The 19,848-nt window shown below is 37.8% G+C and overlaps 1 protein-coding gene across 1 annotated transcript in view; it reads left to right on the forward strand.

Annotated features, from left to right (window-relative positions):
* NEIL3 (nei like DNA glycosylase 3) overlaps positions 1-19,848 on the forward strand; it is a 67,968-nt gene that overhangs the window by 21,669 nt on the left and 26,451 nt on the right. The window contains exons 3-4 of the mRNA XM_036764622.1: positions 18,233-18,367; positions 19,235-19,448. Coding sequence (XP_036620517.1) covers positions 18,233-18,367; positions 19,235-19,448 — 349 coding nt within the window. The remainder of the gene's footprint in view (positions 1-18,232; positions 18,368-19,234; positions 19,449-19,848) is intronic.

A 19,848-nucleotide genomic window follows, 5' to 3' on the forward strand; every position in this document is an offset into this window, starting at 1 on the left:
TGGTAATAGTTCACAGGACAGTTCAACTGTGCTAGAAAGTTCTTGCAGTGAGGGCATACTAAGAAATAAGACTAGATTGACATGCAGGATCCTGATTATAAAGGGCTTTAAAAGAGTTAGATTTGGGGGGTGAAACCAAGATGGCAGTTGGAAAGCTGGGACTTGCTTAAGCTCTCCCCCAAATCCCTCCAAACACCTGTAAAAAATGTCTCTGAACAAATCCTAGAGCTGTAGAACCCACAAAATAGCAGAGGAAAACAGGTCTCTAGCACAGGAGAGCCTGGATGGTCACTGGGAAGGGTCTATCCCATGGTGCTGGGAGTGGAGCACAGCCTAGAGTGGGCCATGCCAGAACAGACCAGACTGGGAGTCAGCCAGCTGAAGCAGGCCTCAGGGCCATGTCTGTGGCGGTTACCAGACTTCTCAACCCACAAACGCCAAAGAGTAGGTTAGTGGGAAACTGTGGGATGGAGGTGAGAACAGTCCAGTCCTATCCCTGGGGGCGGTGGAGGTCGTGCAGTGGTGGTGGTGGCAGCAGCAGGAAGCTCCTGAGGCTGCTTCCAGAGCTCCAGCATCAGCTGCTCTCCAAGTCTCTGGCTCACACATTGGGAGGAATCTAGCAGCAAATCAAAGCGGGAGTACAAGGAGTGCTCTGTGGGCACAGAGGCAGGTTCTTTTGCTGTGCCCTGTTTGGATCTGGATTGTAGTCCTGTTTGGCAGTTCTTGGGGGAGGAGGAACACTGCTGTGACAGAGCCTGCGGTGATGGTGGAGTAGAATTAGCTCTGAAAATAGCAATGCTTGAACCCTAAAGCTTGGGACAAAGTACTCTCTACTCTTCAAGCAGTTATACCATTAAAAAAAAAAAACTCAAGGGTCAAGTAGTTGACTAAAAACATGAACAGGCAGCGGAAACAGACTGAGACTCAAACTCAAACTCTAGATTCCTTTTTTGGTGACAAAGAATATCAAAACATACAGCCAGAAGAAGTCAACAAAGTCAAAGAGTCTACATGAAAAGCTTCCAAGAAAAATATGAATTGGTCTCAGGCCATGGAAGAGCTCAAAAAGGATTTGGAAAAGCAAGTAAGAGAAGTAGAGGGAAAATTGGGAAGAGAAATGAGAATGATGCAAAAAAACCATGAAAAACAAGTCAATGACTTGCTAAAGGAGACCGCCCAAAAAATCCTGAAGAAAATAACACCTTAAAGAATAGACTAACCCAAATGTCAAAAGAGCTCCAAAAAGCCAACCAGGAGAAGAATGCCTTGAAAGGCAGAATTAGCCAAATGCAAAAGGAAGAAAATGCTACCTTAAAAATTAGATTGGAGCAAGTGGAAGCTAATGACTTTATGAGAAATCAAGATATTATAAAACAAAGCCAAAGCAATGAAAAAATGGAAGACAATGTGAACTATCCCATTGGAAAAACCACTGACCTGGAAAACAGATCCAGGAGAGACAATTTAAACACTATTGGACTACCTGAAAGCCATGATCAAAAAAAAAGCCTAGACATCATCTTTCAAGAAATTACCAAGGAGAACTGCCCTGATATTCTAGAGCCAGAGGGTAAAATAGAAATTGAAGGAATCCACCTTTCGCGTCTTGAAAAAGATCCCAAAAAGAAAACTCCTAGGAATATTGTCACCAGATTCCAGAGTTTCTAGGTCAAGGAGAAAACAATGCAAGCAGCCAGAAAGAAACAATTTGAATATTGTGGACACAAAATCAGGATAACCCAAGATCTAGCAGGTTCTACATTAAGGGATCGAAGGGCTTGGGATATGATATTACCGAGGTCAAAGGAGCTAGGATTAAAACCAAGAATCACCTACCCAACAAAACTTACTATAATGCTCCAAGGCAAAGTATGGATTTTCAATAAAGTAGAGGACTTTCAAAAGAGTTAGATTTACAGTCATACCTTTTGTGTAGAATAACTTTGGTACTGCTTAACATTTTCACTTTTGACCACTGTCCTGCAGTTGCTCGTAATAGCATGTATTTCTAAGTCCAGATGGATAGGGTTGTCTTCTCAGTAAAGTATTTGTTGGAAAAGATTATCAACAAAAAAAGTCTTTTCAACAGCTTTTTGTTTATGATTTATCTGACTTTCTGGTTGTTTTGAAAATTCAAATACATATAAGATCCAAAAAATGTACTTGAAACATTTTGCAGCACATATCACTTTAGAGACCCTTACCATGGAGTCAATTGTATGATGTCTCAGAGTATTAAGTGATGTGTGATGTGTCCCTCTTAACAGAGCTATGGAAGATAATACAGCAGTGCTTTTTAGCAGGCTAAAAGATCCTTATGGAATCCATTGAGTTCTACTTATCAAAAGTCTTACTGCCTAAATATACCTTCACAGACTTTCACTTCTCATGGTAAGAAAAGGTGTTAGTGAAATGTGGATCCCAAATAACAAAGATGATTTGGAAGATAAGCGAATCACTTTTAGTATAAGAAATGGAGGTCCTCACCTCCCTGTTCCCCCCACTTTTTAAGGCTCAGGATTGTCTTATCCACCACTGGGGGACAGGTCTTTCTTATCTGTCCCCTTCTCAACATTCCCTTTTTCATCTGAGGGAGTTAGGTGGCTTTGTGGATAGAGCACTGAGCCTGGAGTCAGAAAGACCTGAGTTCAAATCCAGCCATTGATATGTACTAGCTGTGTGATTCTTAGAAAATTACATTGCATCTTTTTTGCCTCAGTTTTTTCATCTGTATAATGAGGATAATAATAGTATCCGCCTTGTAAGATTCTTGTTAGGATCAAATGAGGTAATATTCATAAAGTTCTAAGCATGTGCTAGTCACACCATAATCACTTAAAAAATCCTCTTTCCCTTCTTCCTTCTCTCCCTCCATCCCTAAGTAACATTACTATGAGAAATTGAACCGTAGTAGTTGCTACCCCAACCTACTTGGGGAGTGTCAGTATCTGTTTATATACATTGACTATCCCCCAGATCTTAAATGGACTCCCTCCTCACCAATACCTCTTAGAATTCCTTGTTCTCTTCAACATTCAGCTCAAAGGCCACCTTATTTGTGAAGCTAAGTCCTCCTTCCCTCCCTCTCAATATTGTACTTATTTTGTATATATCTCCATATAAATATATACATGTATACATATATGTAGGTGTGTACATATAATATTCATATGTGTGTATGTGTATATGTATAGATGTGTGTAGACATAGATGTGTGTAATACATATTATATATGAGGCCATGACTGCTTCATTTTGATCTTTTATACTGAATGTGTGGCACAGTGGGTGCTTAATAAATGTGTCTTACTGTTTTGATTCCATTACAGTCACCTTTAACACATTTTCTCTGAGTGCATTTTTTTCTTTTTTAAAATTAGTTCATTTATTTTTAGTTTACAACATTCAGTTCTACAAGCTTTTGAGTTCCAAATTTTCTTGCCCCCTGCCCAAGATAGCATGTAATCCCATATAGGCTCTACATGTACATTCTTAAGTGCATTTTTAATGAATTTTTTTCAGTGAACAAAAATCAGTTTCTCTCCTTCCTATCAGCTCTCCCATTGCCAAAGAGAAGAATCCCTTGTAACAAATAAGCATAGTAAAACAAACATCTCCTGTATCACCATGTCTAAAAAATTTTATACCCTTAGTTTATCACCTCTCTATCAAGAGAAGGGTAGCATGCATCATCATCAGTCCTCTGGATTTATAGTTGGTTGCTGCATTGATCAAAATTTCTAATTCTTTCAAATTTGTTTGCTATATAAATTATTCTCCTGGTCCTGGTCACTTCACTCTGCATCATTTCATATAAATCATCCCAGGTTTCTCTGAAACTGCCCCCTTTGATATTTCTTACAGTACAATAATATTATATTACATTCACATAGCATAATTTATTAAGCCATTCCCTAATGAATGGGTAGCCCCCCCCCCCCCCAGTTTCTTCTAATTCCTTGCCACCTGTAACAACAATGTTACTTGCAGCTACTGTGGAGGTGTAAGGTCTATGACACCAGCACACAGGAGGGCTGCTAGCACAGATTCTTTGATCTGCTTTTCTAAGGAAAGCAACTTTAAGGGGTTTACAATTTCACTTTAATTAAACATACATATGTAATTCAGTTAGTTCAAAGGAAAAAAGTCAGCACCCTGAACTTCAGGGAAAACACAAACAGAAATTGCAAGTAGAAATTATGTAAACAGAGCAAATAAACACAAATCAGCAGACTGTCTTCTGTCTGATCATAGCAATACATACACAGTTACAAGAGAGAGAAAGACCAGCATCTGGGTTTTCAAAGCCAGGGGACTCTTTAACGACTACCCAGAGTCTCCTCTGGCTAAATCACACAAATGCTCTTCTAATGAGTGAGCCCCAAACAAAATGCTAACCTAAGAGTACGTATACAGGTTTTCAGGGCCCTGAGAGCTTCACACCTCTCACGATCTAATTAGCAAATGGGTGTGAGCCTTCCTACAAACAAAGGCAAGACTCAGTCAAAGGCACTTGATTGTCTTAGTTATGCGAAGCACTCCAAAACAAAAGAACAAAAAGTCCCACATTGCTTACCATTACACCAACACAAAAAGGGAGGGTAACTGATTTGTAATTGCATGTAATTGTATATTATATTACACATAGTCGTATACAATGAATAATAATTTGATTTATTAAGTGCCTACTATTTGTCAGGCACCATGTTACATGCATTACAAATATTATTTCATTCAAAAAAGAGCTACCATAAATATTTTTGTACACATTAGCCCTTTTCTCCTTTCTTTGATCTCTTTGGGGAATAGGCCTCATAGTGGTATTATTTGGTCAAAAAATATGCTCAATTTAGTAACTTTTGAGGCTACTAAGTTACTTTCCAGAATAGGTATTCCCAACTCCACCAATAGTATGTCAAAGGTGCGTGTTTTCCTAGAGTTCCTGCAACATTCGTCACTATTGTTTTTTGGGGGTTTTTTCATCAACTAGCTAACCTAGTGTGTGTGAGATGGAACTTAAGAGATGCTTTATTGCATTTCTCTAATTATTTTTTTTCATTTGGTTTTTGAGAGCTTGGACGTCATCATCTCCTTTGATTATTTGTCATTTGGAAATAGCTGTTATTGTCATTAATTTTTGAACCATTTTCTCATAAATATAGCTTGGAAATGAGACTCTCATTAGAAAAACTTGCTGTAAAGGTTTTCCCCCCAGTTACCTTTTTCCCTTTTAATTTAGCTATATTGATTTTGTTTGCACAAAACCTTTTAAATTTTATGTAATAAAATTTATTCATTTTATCTAATGTGAGCTTTTCTATCCCTTATTTGGGCGTGAATTGCTCCCTATCCCTAGATCTGAAATTTCATTTTGAAAAATGATTTCTCCCATGCTCCTCCATTGTTTAATGATGCCACTTATTATAATGTTTGTCAGTTATCTATTTAAAGCTTATTTCACTTATATGGTGTGAATGTTGGTTTTTGCCTAGTTTCTGCCAGACTGTTACCCATTTGTCCCAGCTATTTTTGTCCAATAATGAGTTTTTACCCAAGTAGCTAGGAGACCCCATTCTGTTTGTCTACATACTGTGTTCATTTGCTTCTCTGTGTTGAATGCCTAATCTTTTCCATTGGTTGATCTTTCTACTTTTTAACCCGTGCCAAATTATTCTGATCAGTCGTGGTTTGTACTATAGTTTGATATCTAATACTTCTAGGCCCTTTTCCTTTCCACTTTTTTTTTTCATTCCCAATACATATTACGTGTTTGATTGGTATGTGTCAGAGGATCATACAGCTAGAGCTGGAAGAGCATCTCAGAGGTCATCTAGGCAAACAGTGTCATTTTACAGGTGAGGAAACTGAGGCCCCAAGTTGCACAGGTAGTAAACATGAGTTAGGATTTGACTCTGGACCCACTGAATACAGGATCATTGCTCTTTCCCCTGTAGTGTACTGTCTTACCTCTGACCTGCCCTTGGCTCCGTTCCTGAATCATGTAAGGAAGAAGTAGATGACATTATATAATCTTTCCTTTTAGATTTCTAAATGAAATGAGTCCCAGAGAGGGTTTATGACTTACCTAAATTTACACAGAGAGGCTCGTAAGATTTAGACCTGTAACAGAAGTTTGAGATCATACCCCAGTTCTCTGGAGTCTTGTAATGGCAAGCAGGGTGGGACTTTTTGCTGTTTTTTTCTTTTGCGGTGCTTCTCAGCACTAAAGCAATCAAGTGCCTTTGAGTCTTGCCTTTGTTTCAATCAGGAGTCTTTGAATTGGGAGTCTTTCATGACCTGCTTAAGTCACAAGAAAGCTTAAGTCACATGAGTTTGAGTCACATGGTTGTGATGCTCTCTGACCCTGAAGAAGCGTATACATACTCAAAGGTTAGCACTTTGCTTTGGGGCTTACTCATGGGAAGAGTGTGGATATGGAGACGCCAGGTAGCTGTTAAGGAGCACCTTGGCTTTGAAAACCCAGATGTCCTGTGCTTTTCTCTCTGGTAACTGTGTGTATACAGCTTTGGTCAGACAACTAGAAGCTTGTTGATTTTTTTATTTTTTTAATATATTTAGTTTTCAGCATTGATTTTCACAAGAGTTTGAATTACAAATTTTCTCCCCATTTCTACCCTCCCACCCCCACTCCAAGATGAGATATATTCTGGTTGCCCTGCTCCCCAGTCAGCCCTCCGTTCTGTCACCCCACTCCCCTCCCATCGCCTTTTCCCTTCCTTTCTTGTAGGGCAAGATAAATTTCTATGCCCCATTGCCCGTGTATCTTATTTTCTAGTTGCATGCAAAAACTTTTTTTTTTGTTTTGTTTTTGAGCATCTGTTTTTAGAACTTTGAGTTCCAAATTCTCTCCCCTCTTCCCTTCCCACCCACACTCCCTAAGAAGTCAAGCAATTCAACATAGGCCACATGTATATCATTATGTATAACTCTTCCACAATGCTCATGTTGTGAAAGACTAACTATATTTTGCTCCTTCCTAACCTATCCCCCTTTATTGAATTTTCTCCCTTGATCCTGTCCTCTTTCGAAAGTACGTTTTTGATTACCTCCGCCCGCATCTGCCCTCCCTTCTATCATCTCCCCCTGCTCCCTTTTTTATCTTCTTCCTTCTTCTTTCCTGTGGGGTAAGATTCCCAATTGAGTATGTATGGTATTCCCTCCTCAGGTCAAATCTGATGAGATCAAGATTCACTCATTCCCCCTCACCTGCCTTCTCTTCTCTTCTTACAGAACTGCTTTTTCTTGCCACTTTTATGCAAGATAATTTACCCCAATCTATCTCTCCCTTACTCCCTCTCTCAATATATTCCTCTCTCATCCCTTAATTTGATTTTATTTCTTTTAGATATCTTCCCTTCATCTTCAACTCACCTTGTGCCCTCTCTCTCTCTCTCTCTCTCTTTCTATATATATATATATATATATATACATATATATATATATACACACACACATAAACATATACATACACATTCACTTATACATATATATACATAAACATATATATATATGTTTATGTATATATATGCATATTCCCTTCAGCTACCCTAATACTGAGGTCTCATGAATCATACACATCTTCTTTCCATGTAGGAATGTAAACAAAACAATTCAACTTTAGTAAGTCCCTTGTAATTTCTTTTTCTTGTTCTTTTTCTTGATTACCTTTTCATGCTTCTCTTGATTCTTGTGTTTGAAAGTCAAATTTTCTATTCAGCTCTGGTCTTTTCACTGAGAAAGCTTGAAGGTCCTCTATTTTATTGAAAGTCCATATTTTGCCTTGGAGCGTGATACTCAGTTTTGCTGGGTAGGTGATTCTTGGTTTTAATCCTAGCTCCATTGACCTCCAGAATATCGTATTCCAAGCCCTTCGATCTCTTAATGTAGAAGCTGCCAGATCTTAGGTTATTCTGAATGTGTTTCCACAATAATCAAATTGTTTCTTTCTGGCTGCTTGCAGTATTTTCTCCTTGATCTGGGACCTCTGGAATTTGGCGACGATATTCCTAGGAGATTTCTTTTTGGATTCTATTTGAAGAGGCAATCGATGGATTCTTTCAGTTTCTATTTTGCCCTGTGGCTCTAGAATATCAGGGCAGTTCTCCTTGAGAATTTCTTGAAAGATGATATCTAGGCTCTTTTTTTGATCATGGCTTTGAGGTAGTCCAATAATTTTAAAATTATCTCTCCTGGATCTATTTTCCAGCTCAGTGGTTTTTCCAATGAGATATTTCACAATGTCTTCCATTTCTTCATTCCTTTGGTTCTGTTTTATAATATCTTGATTTCTCATAAAGTCGCGCTTCTACTTGCTCCAATCTAACTTTTCAGGTAGTATTTTCTTCAGTGGTCTTTAGGATCTCCTTTTCCATTTGGCTAATTCTGCCTTTCAAGGCATTCTTCTCCTCATTTGCTTTTTGGAGCTCTTTTGCCATTTGAGTTAGTCTATTTTTTAAGGTTTTGTTTTCTTCAGTATATTTTTCACTATTTTTTTGGGTCTCCTTTAGCAAGTCATTGACTTGTTTTTCATGGTTTTCTCTCATCCTTCTCATTTCTCTTCCCAATTTTTCCTCTACTTCTCTAACTTGCTTTTCAAAATCCTTTTCAAGCTCTTCCATGGCCTGGGACCAGATCATGTTTTTCTTGGAGGCTTTTGTTGTAGGCTCTTTGACTTTGTTAACTTCTTCTGTCTGTATGTTTTGGTCTTCTTTGTCACCAAAGAAAGAATGCAAAGTCTGAGACTGAATCTGGGTGCGTTTTGCCTGCCTGGCCATATTCCCAGCCAACTAACTTGACCCTTGAGTTTTTCAGTGCGGTATGACTGCTTATAGAGTTTAGAGAAGTATGTTCCAAGCTTGGGGGGATGTGCCAGCTCTGCTACACCAGCACTCCTCCTTCCCCAAGAACCTCCAATCCAGACTGGACTTAAATCTTCAGCAGACTCTTCACTCCTGCTCTGATCTGCCACTCAATTCCTCCTACCAGGTGGGCCTGGGGCTGGAAGCAACTGCAGCTGTACTTCTCTAGCTGCCCCACCTCCCCTGCCCCCCCCGGGCAGTAGCGGAACCTCAAACTCCTTGCACTCCTGCAGCTTTTCCCACTAACCTTCTCTGTTGTCTTTGGTGTTTGTGGGTTGAGAAGTCTGGTAACTGCTGCAGCTCACTGATTCAGGGCGCTAGGGCACGCTCTGCCCAGCTCCTGGTCTGGTTGGTCCGCGCCATTCACGCTGGGCTCTGCTGGGCTCTGCTCCGCACTGCTCCGCTCTGCTCCCAGCTCCGTATGGGATAGACCATCCAGGCTGTCCTGGGCTGGATCCCTACTTCCCTCTGCTCTTTTGTGGGTTCTGCAGTTCTAGTATTGGTTCAGAGCCATTTTTATAGGTTTTTGGAGGTACTTGGTGGGGGTCTCATGCTAGCCCCTGCTTTCCAGCTGCCATATTGGCCCCGCCCCCAAGCTTGTTGATTTTTATTATTTGCTCTATTTATATTTTCTCTATTTGTAATTTTTGTTTGTGTTTGCTCTGAAGTTCAGGGTTCTGACTTTTTCCCCTGAACTAAGTGAATGATATATGTATGTCTAATTAAAGTGAGATTCTAAGCCCCTTAAAGTTGCTTTCCTTAGAAAAGCAGATCAAAAAATGTGTGCTAGCAGCCCTCCTGTGTGCTGGTGTTGTTGGTCTTATACCTCCACAGTAGCTGCAAGTAACATTGTTGTTAGAAATCTAAAACTGATTCTTTTGACTATATCTTTCAGTCTCTCTCTGTAGGCCTATGGTGCGTGTGTGTGTGTGTATAATATGTATATATATGTGTGAGCATATATGTGTGTGTAATATGTATATATGTATGTGTATGTATATATAATATGTATATATATGTGTACACACACACACACACACACACACACACACACCACCAGAAACCTTGGCAAGCAGTACATATATATACATATATATTCATACATTTACATACATACATATATATATACGTATATACATGTATACATATATATGTATATATATGTGTGTGTGTGTGTGTGTGTTTGTGTATGTATATACATAGAGTACCTATGTATAGAAATGTAACCACTGTATACTTATATCAATGAGCTCTCTGTCATATCTGGCATAAACTCCTTCCTCACCTTTGCATCTTATAATGTCTATACACCTCCAAAGCTCAGCTCAAATGCCACATCCATGTGAGTCCTTTGCCTCAGTTTCCTTAACAGTAGAATGAGGATAATAATAGTACCCACCTCTTGGGGTTGTTGTAAAGACCAAATGAGATATTTGTAAAAAAGGGAAAAAAAACCTGCTTAGGGCAGTGTCTAGCACATAGTAGGTGCTATATAATTGCTTATTCTCTTCTCCATTGTGTTAAAATTATATCTTTTTCTGGCCCCCTGACAAATTCTAGTCAGTATAGTAAGTTTTATAGGTAGCTAGTGTAATTGAGTGGTCGCACAAGATTAGATTGCAAAGGGGAAACTGGAAGTCACATACCAAAAAGAGCATCATTTACAAATTGTATCACGTCTTAACCAAAATTCATAATATGTGATGAATCAAGGGAAGCCATCTAGGCACTGCTTGTCAAGGTTTCCAGTTTTATGCTATTTAAATTCCAGACCGCCAAAGTTCCAGACCAGCAGAACATCTAAAAGGTGCTGATATCTTTGAGATGTAACTTGGAAGTTTTACCAATCAGTCTGACGTGCTTTAGAAATGTTAATGAATTAACCCCAACATAGCACAGATAAGAGTTGGTCTTTCCCCAGAAAACCCTCTAAAAATAGGACTTCAAATTCTTGTCCCCCATGCAGACTTCCATCTACATCGGGTCTATAATGTTTAGTGTTCCCAACTTTAATTCACGGTTATGTGAGGGATTCATCAGGTTGTTGTTGTGTTGAATATCTGCTCACTGGATCCAGATGTCTCTGGAGGAGAAAGTGAGGCTGATGACCTTGCACAGCCCTCCCTCACTCAAATCAAAGTCAGCTGCAAGTCACGTCATCATTTCCCTGATGTCATGTTCCTCTTCAAGAATGAAGGACAAACACAACAACAACAATGTGAGGGATATTCTTTGCCTCTCTTCCTCACCATCCTATTCCCTGTGCTTCTTGGATTATTTCTTCATTTCATGTCACTATTACTGTGCCCCCCCCCCCCCCGCCGCCCCCATCTTCCTCTATACCTTTCTCTCTGCTTGTTTCTGTACCTTCTGTAGTTATTAAAGTATGATCGCCATCCCATTTCCTGCTGTCAGTCGTGGTTTCTCCTGGGAAGTACCCAAAGAACAGGGAGTGCCTGTCCCCATTTTATAATTTACAAATTATCAATCCTTCCCTTTCCTAGTCGTCTCAGATGCCAGTCCCCCCCACCCCTAAATTACTTTGTATTCACGTTGTACATGTATTATATTTACTCACATGTCTATTTCTTCCTTTCCTAAATGGAATTTAAAAGTTCATTGAGAACAGCAGCTGTTTGTTCACTTTTGTATTTCTGGTCCAAGTGCCTAATACAGTGCCTGATGGATGGGCACACAATTAATGCTTGTTGATTGTCCTTATCACAGGTCTTTTATCCCTCATACAGTTAAAACCACATCTTACAAATGCTTCTTATAATTTCTCAGAATGAATTCTACTTTCACAGACCACTATCCAGTTACTAATATATATGGTTCATTTCTCACCCTTAGGTAATTTTAAGCCTCTTGGTAATTTCCATGAGAAACTACCCCATTTGCCATAATGCATTTCCCATTGACAGTAATGAGAAACCGCCTATTGATTCATTCAGGCCTACGGATGCTCAAAATGTACTTCTCCTAATAGTGATATCACAGAAAAGTGTTTGCTTTGAAGTTCTCTTTATTTATATTTAAAAATCAGATCTTGACCAAAATGCTAACATGTTTTAGGGAACCTTTTTGTTAAATGGAATTTTCTTGTTCTTTTATTTGCAAATAACTAAGATAGATGGATCAGATTTCTTCTCTATAAAATGAGGGGTTGTACTCCAAATTTAAATTTTGATTCTTTAATCCTAGTGAGAATTTTTGCATATCGATCATGACTTATTGTCATACTATATACCTTTATTTATTTTGGTAAAAAAAAATTATACTTTACGCTTAGCTCTTGGTCGGACTCTGATGATGAGAACATAAGTAATTATTGAACACGCACAAATACAAAGGCATTTAAACTCTTTTTCTTAGTAAAGGGGGTAGGGACAGCATTGGCAGGATTGCTATGGGGGACTGTATTCATAGAATTTCAGATTTTGGAAGAGACTTAGAAGCCATCTAACCCTAGTACAGCCCTTATATGAAGAGGAAGTCCTGTCTACAGTTATAAGTGGAGGGAACAAAAACTCCAATGGGAGGGATACTTAACTACCTTTTGGGCTTGCCATCCACTTTTGTATAGCTTTAATTGCTATTAAGATTTATTCTGTTATCTTTGCAACTTCTACCTGCTTCTAGTTCTTGCTGTCTGAGATTAGATAAAGCAAATCTAATTCACAAGGTAAACTAACCTCTGATTGAGTGAAATAGCAGTTGATCTACAGTTGAAGGAGTGGCAGCTAATCTCTCTCTCTCTCTCTCTCTCTCTCTCTCTCTCTTTCTCTCTGTCTCTCTGTCTCTCTCTCTCTCTCTGTCTCTCTCTCTCTATATATACACACACACACACACACACACACACACACATACATACATATGTATCCATGCATACATATGTGTGTATTTACATATATATACATATATATATAAAATTGTTAAATATTCTCTTATTTCTGTTTATATTTTTAAGGCATTTAATTTGCTATTCATGCTCTTTTAATGAAGAATCCTTTGAAAAAAGGATGTTGTGGATAGAGCACTGACCTTAGAGTCAGGAGAACCTGAATACAAATCCTACCTCAGATGCTTGACACTTACTAGGTATGTGACCCAGAAAGTCACTTAACCCCAATGTCTCACCAAAAAAAGAAAGAAAAAGAAAATGTAATTCTGATAAAAGAAGCATCTTGGCAGAGTAGATAGATGGCTGCCTTGGAGTCAAGAAGACCAAGGTTCAGGCTCTGTCTCTGACACGTACCTTCTGTGTGGCCATTGGCAAGGTGCTTAACCCTTAGGCAACTCTCCAAGCAAATAAGTTTACTAAAAATTATAGATCTGCACTGGTAGAGGCATTCTCCACATCAGGAATTTCCTATGATAATAATCATAGGTACAGACAACACATCAGAATGCAAAGTGATGAGGTCAACTACACAAACAACAGTTGAAAAAAGGCTTTTGTAAGTGTATCGTTATATCATGAGATCACATGGCTAAAAATTGAAAGAGACATTAGCGATCATCTAATTCACAGGTGTCAAAGTAATTTTCTTTACACACAAGTCTGACCATCTCTCTCACCTATTCGTTAAACTCTGTGCTTCTCTACTTCCTGTAATAGAATATGGAAACTCCTTTTTGTTTTTTCTGATGTTACTTTTTTTCTTAACCCCACATCAGAATCTCTTGAAATGGAGTAATTTGGTTCCTTATTTATGCTTTCCATGATAATTGTACTTATTTACCTTCCTTGTATTTCTTTTTTGTTGTTATATTTGTACTAGGAATATTCTACTCAAATTTTTTTTCCCTTTTATTTAACATCAATTTCTTTTCATTAGTTTTTAGGTACGAGTTTGCAGGATACATTATTTTTGAATTGCAGTTTGAGCTCCTTTGCTTTTCAGAATGTTTTTCCATTCCTTCCTGTGATTTCTTATTGCTGAGGCATAATCTTGTGTTAGTCAGATTTCTTTTCTTTTATATTTGAAGATCCTTCTCTAGGCTTCTTACAGAATTTATTGTTTATCATTGACATTGGTGAATTTAACCACTATCTATCTTCAAGTTTGAAGGATGGATTTTGTTCTTTTTGAAGGCAATTTGTGGACTCTCAATTTATGCTTTGTTTTCTATTGTTATGTTATTCTATATATTCAGAAATTCTGCACAGTTTTCTTGGATTATGTCCTGCATTACCTAAGTTGTCTCTGCATATCTTATCTTCACAGTGAACTGCTTTAGTTTGTATAGAGTGCATGTTCTCTTTTTAACATTTTTGCTTCTATACTAAAGTTTTTCTCCATCTCAGTATTTTTGTGTTTCAAATTTTTAATCTCTCACTCCTTTACAGAAACTTTCCATTATGGATTTTCTCTATTTTCTCTATTCTACTAATTGACTTTTTAAAATTTTTCATTGACAACTCTAAGTTTTTAGCTATAGTCATTCCTGATTTTGTCTTTTACATTTTTTCATTTGTCTTTTGAATCATTGAATGGAGTACAATTCCATTAGGCATTGGTTGACTCTCCTTTGTTTTATAATATTTGTTAAGAGCTTTGGCAATTTGGTAACTATCTATCCTACTGACTTTAGGACCCTATGGGCCTAGCCTTCCTTCTAACCTTAAGTTTTGATTTATCCACTTGAGCCTTTGTTTTTTGTTTGGTTTGGTTCAGGTAGTTTTCCTTCTTGAAATCTTTGGTGTTTCAACTTTAAAAAAAAATATTCTCTCATCACTCATTTTCTTATTTCCCTCCCCCCACCCCACACCCATGTACTTTGCTAACTGGTATATAAAGATTCCTCAGTCAAGTCAAACACTGGGAAATTTAGGCTTCACCAGCCTGAGTCACTACCCTGTATAGCTTAGAGGAAGGACAGAACAGGCCTCTACAGGGGTTCAATTCCCTTTTCTTAAAGCTGAACACAGACACATGCTGACTCCCCTAATTTCTTCCTTGGTTCTGCTTTCCTCTTTTGCTTGAGTTAAATGAGTATTCCCAAAATTAAGTAAACTTTTTGCAGGTGACAGGAGGATGATGAGAGTGTTCCAGGTAGAGTCCCTAACCTAATTCTGAGCCTAAGAAAGCAATATACTTTTATTCCTCTCTTCCTCCTCACATGGCTGAGCAGAGTAAGTGTCTGCTCTTTGCTGTGGGGTAAGGGGCAGGCAGGAGATGGGGCATTCTGGCAGTCTGCCATGCAGAGAATCTCACAACATGACCTGGGCACAAACCTATAGATGAGTTAGTGCGTTCCATCTGAGCGCCAAAGACTGGAGTTCTCCATGTTAATCCATAAGGACTTGTACTTTTTAGGGGTTCTCATCTTTGTCCTATAAACTTAACTGTAATCACTCTACATCTGGGACATAATTCTCTCCCCTCCCCCCCCCCTTTTTTGCAGGATTAGAGAGTAAAAGAGCTCTAAAAAGAGTGAATAATCTACCATGTGACTCAGCAGTCTGTTTATTTTGAAACCTCCTTATAACCTAACACCAACCTACCCTTCCAGCTTCATACATTACTCTCTTTCCTGCAGTCCGTGGTGTATTAAAGCTGGCCTTCTTAATCTTAAGAATACAAAAGAAGTGTAATGATAAGACAATCTACTAAAACTTTTAGGATGAAGCTAAAGAGATCCACAGAAGAAAAATTATCTCCCTAAAAAAATTAACAAAATAGAAGATGAAGGATCGATGACCTAAATAGGTAATTTAAAAAAAATTAGCCAAGGAAGGAGCAAGGTCACCAGTATTAAGTGCCACAGAACAGATAGGGACAATGTGGTCATAGCAAAGGGGATTAGATTTGGAAAAAAGATAGCATCAGAGAGAAATTTCAGTAAACTGGTAGGAAATCAAGGCTCGTCTGACAGATTATGGAAGAATGGATGATGAAGTAAGAAAATAAATTTATTGACTTTTTGTTTATACCTTCTTTATATAGCCTGTGTCCTTATGGGGTATAGAAAAAGTATGCCTAGTAGATTCAGAGGATTTAGATTTAGAAAGGTGTTCAGATGTATCTAAGTCCAACCCTGTTATTTTACAAAAGGAAAAACCTATGTCTTTTGAAGGCAAATCCAGTGGTTTTTTGTTTGTTTGTTTGTTACACTATACAGCAGTGCTTCTCTAAATGGAAAGTAATAGTTCTGAGTTTTAAAATATGAAAAACCAAAATATATATTGACAGGCTAATGTGTTCATAATAATAATTTTGAAATCCCTAAGATATAATTATGATAACTCATATTTATACATAATGCTTAAGGTAAATAGTGTAAATATTACTACCCCCCCATTTTATGAATATGTAAACTAAGTCTCAAAGGAATGAAGTAACTTGCTTTTATCACACCAGTGGCAAATTTCAGAGCTAAGCTTCAAACCCAGTTGGATCTGTTGACGCCAAGTATAACATGATTGCTGCAATACCACACTCTAGCTCAAGTAGCTAATAACATGGTGGATAACCTAAATATGATTCATCCAGTGGTACTTAGTTACTTGAATATAATAACTATATATATATATATATATATATATATATATGTATACATATGTATGTATTGCCTAATAGCTTCTGCTTATAGCAAAATAAAATCTGATGAATGATTTGAGTTGCAATCATTTCTCCTTAGGTCAAGAAACTTGAACTACTCAAGGATCTTAAAAGTTGTCACTGTGGATAGGACCCCATTGTCAATTTTCCCTCTCTTCTAAAAGCCTTTGTAATCAGTCTTCATGAGTGACTGTGGCCAAAAATCCATCGCTTTGGACTGAACCTCTTTATAAGCCTCCCTAAAGTTAACTAGACTGGTCCTTGGATAAAAGACAAATAGTTCTCCCCAGCCTATACTTGAAGCATTTCTAGCTTGATAATAGCACCTGCCAAAGCTTATGCCCAATTGGCATGGCCTTGGATACCTCAGGGTAACCTCTCCCTTATAATGAACTAGATGAGGCATTTTCTGTAGGCTAAATGAGGTGACATAAAAATCATTTGATTTTTTTTAAAGACTAATTTATTTCCAGATACTTCTCAGTGTTAATCCAGTTGTAGGACTAGAGGTTTTCCAGCCGAGCCCTCTAACACAGATGAAGTTTCATTATAGAAGATGATGGAGGAGTTATTTTATGAGCCATGCAATTGAAAAGACTTTGGATATGATGACTTCTGGGCATGACAGTTGTGCACCTTTACCAGGGAGTGAACGTCCATAGAGTAAATTATGGAGTACTTATAGGTACCCATTTTTCCTTTCAGAAACCATGGGGCATGTTAAATGCACTTATGATGGATAGCAGGGCATACAGAGTTTAAAACCCACATTTTTAAAGTGAGCCTGCTTAACCTTGTACGATACTTTAACATGGCACTTTCAAATTAGAAGCACATAGCAGTAACATTTGTTGCCAACCTAGCTCTATTTATTAACTCAGTGGAGCTATGAGGGAGGAGTGTTTGAAAGCCAAGAGCTGGTTCTTCATCTTGAAAATCATTTTTGATCTTTCTCATCTGAGGTCTTACATAAGCACTGTTTAAAAAAAAACTGGACATGCTAATAATCAATCCTATACAAACTGAAAGCTTATGAATTTTTCATAGCGACATTGTAGCTTTAAAGCTAACCGTAAATATTTATAAAGCTCTTCCTTCCAATACTTCTTAAAAGGAGATCAGTGCCTGGCGTGGCTAGGAGATAATGGTGTTTTAGCTGATTTTCCTTTGAAATGTAGAAAAGTCTTCAAATTTTCTCACATTATTCTCCCTAATGTGCACTTTGAAGGGTAAATATTATGACTTATGGTTAGGATAAATCTTGTGATGGTAAATATTATTGAAAGCAGACTTTCCCATTGGAGTGAATGGAAATAAGGTGTATTAAGGGATTTAAAGTATTTTCTTTAATGTATATTATGGATAGTGCAGCCTAGCCTTTTTTTTCTTGTATAATTTTTACTCATAATTCAGAAAAGGCTACACTGTCCATAGACTGGTCTTTTTAACAAAAGACAGTTCTCTCTTCCAATTAAAAATGATCCAACTATAAAGGAAAAAGTAGAGCTATATTTACTTATACTTAATATTGTATCCTTTAGAAAAGAGTAACATTTCTCTAGGGAGGTCAGTCTTACTTTGGTAAAAAAACAGTTCATCTGCAATTTTAATTTGAGATAGAACAAAAAGGCTCAAAGGTTGAAGATTTGTGCTGAATAACAAAGTACCTTAGCTGCCTGAAAGCCATTGCTTCTAGAAATAAGGCAGTCAAGAGTCAGTACTGTTGTATCTCTGCCTCTGTCAAGCTTGGGCATTTATGTCTTTTGGAATTGTATTTGTTTTTCAGAATTCACTTTGGAATGAATGGTGCTGTCCTGATTAATCCACTCAAGAGTAAAGATCAAACTAGGACACCCCCTGTTCTTGAAGTAAAACTCACTAAAGATTTGATTTGTTTCTATGACTCAACTGTAGAATTCAGGTAAGATAAAATCCCTTCAAAAAAGAAAAAATCGATGTCCAGCATTTGAATGGGGACCAGGAATGTAAATGAAAAATAAGTGTATATATCAAATAGAAATGTTGGTGAGCCTCAGCCTAGAATGAGTGCTTTCTAAAGCTTCCTATTGTAAGGCAGGTTTAAAAAAATTAAGTATTTATTGGTACTCTTTCCTTTTTTTTTTTTTGCACCAGTTGCGACCCCATGATTCTCCTCTACTCTTTTTCTCATATAACCCTCCTTCAAATTAAAGTATAGCTGAGCAAAAACAAATCAACACATTGACCATGTTTACAAAATATTCTCCATTCTACCTCTATTACCACTGTTGATAGTAAGGAGTCATGCTTCAACAATTCACTAAAGTATGATTAGTCACTGCATTGGTCAGAGTTCTGATATCTTTCATTGCTGCTTTCTTTTCATTATAGGGAACTTTATGATCATCTCAGAATTTTCTCAGGATCATACTTAGAGATGACAAGCTGAAAGAGACTTTATAGGTCATCAAATCCAATTGACTTCATTTTTACAGATGAGGAAACTGATGCCCAGAGAGGTTAAGTGACTTGCCCAGGGTCACATCGCTAATGAGTGTCTCAGGCTTGATTTGAACTTAGGACTTTCTGACTCCAAGCCTAGCTTCTATTCTCTATGTCACCCAGCTGCCTCATCGTGAGAAACAAATTCTCCAAACATTATGTTGGTATTTCATGTAAATGATTGGCACATCCAAGTTGTCATGATTTATCTGTATATATGATAAAGCCCACAAAGTGTGTGATTTCTTTTTCTCAGTTAACAAAATTGTGAACTTACTCAAAGGTAATAATATTTTCTCTTCTGCAGAAATTCTCTGGAAAGTAAACAGAGGATCAGAATGATGGAAGACTTAGATGTCTGCTCACCCAAATTTAACTTCTCAAGGGCAGAAAGTGAAGTGAAAAAGCAGAAGGACCGGATGTTATGTGATGTGTTATTGGACCAGAATGTATTACCTGGGGTTGGAAACATCATCAAAAATGAAGCTCTCTTTCACAGTGGACTTCACCCAGCAGTTAAAGTATGTTTTAGAGGTTTTTTTTTTTTAATTTTTCATAATTCTAGGACTCCTTTGTACTGGTTGGGGGTGAGGGAGTAGAACTGGCCTTCATCTCACATACCGTACCATGTTGTTGTCCAGTCATTTTCCATTTGTGTCTAATTCTTTGTGGCCCCATTTGGGGTTTTCTTGGTAAAGATACTAGAGCAGTCTGTCATATCCTTCTCCAATACTGTATTGATGTCTCTTGTTTTTACATCATCTTTATTCTGAAATATACACCCTACCAACTCACCCAATGAACCTTCCCTTGTAACAAAGAAAAAAATCAGATCAGTAAAACGAATCATAACAAAAGCCATGCCTGACTGTAAATACAATATTCCACACCCATCGCCCCCCACCTCTGCAAAGAAAGGAG

This window comes from Trichosurus vulpecula, chromosome 6 (genome assembly GCF_011100635.1).
Source record: "Trichosurus vulpecula isolate mTriVul1 chromosome 6, mTriVul1.pri, whole genome shotgun sequence".
Lineage (NCBI taxonomy): Eukaryota > Metazoa > Chordata > Mammalia > Diprotodontia > Phalangeridae > Trichosurus > Trichosurus vulpecula.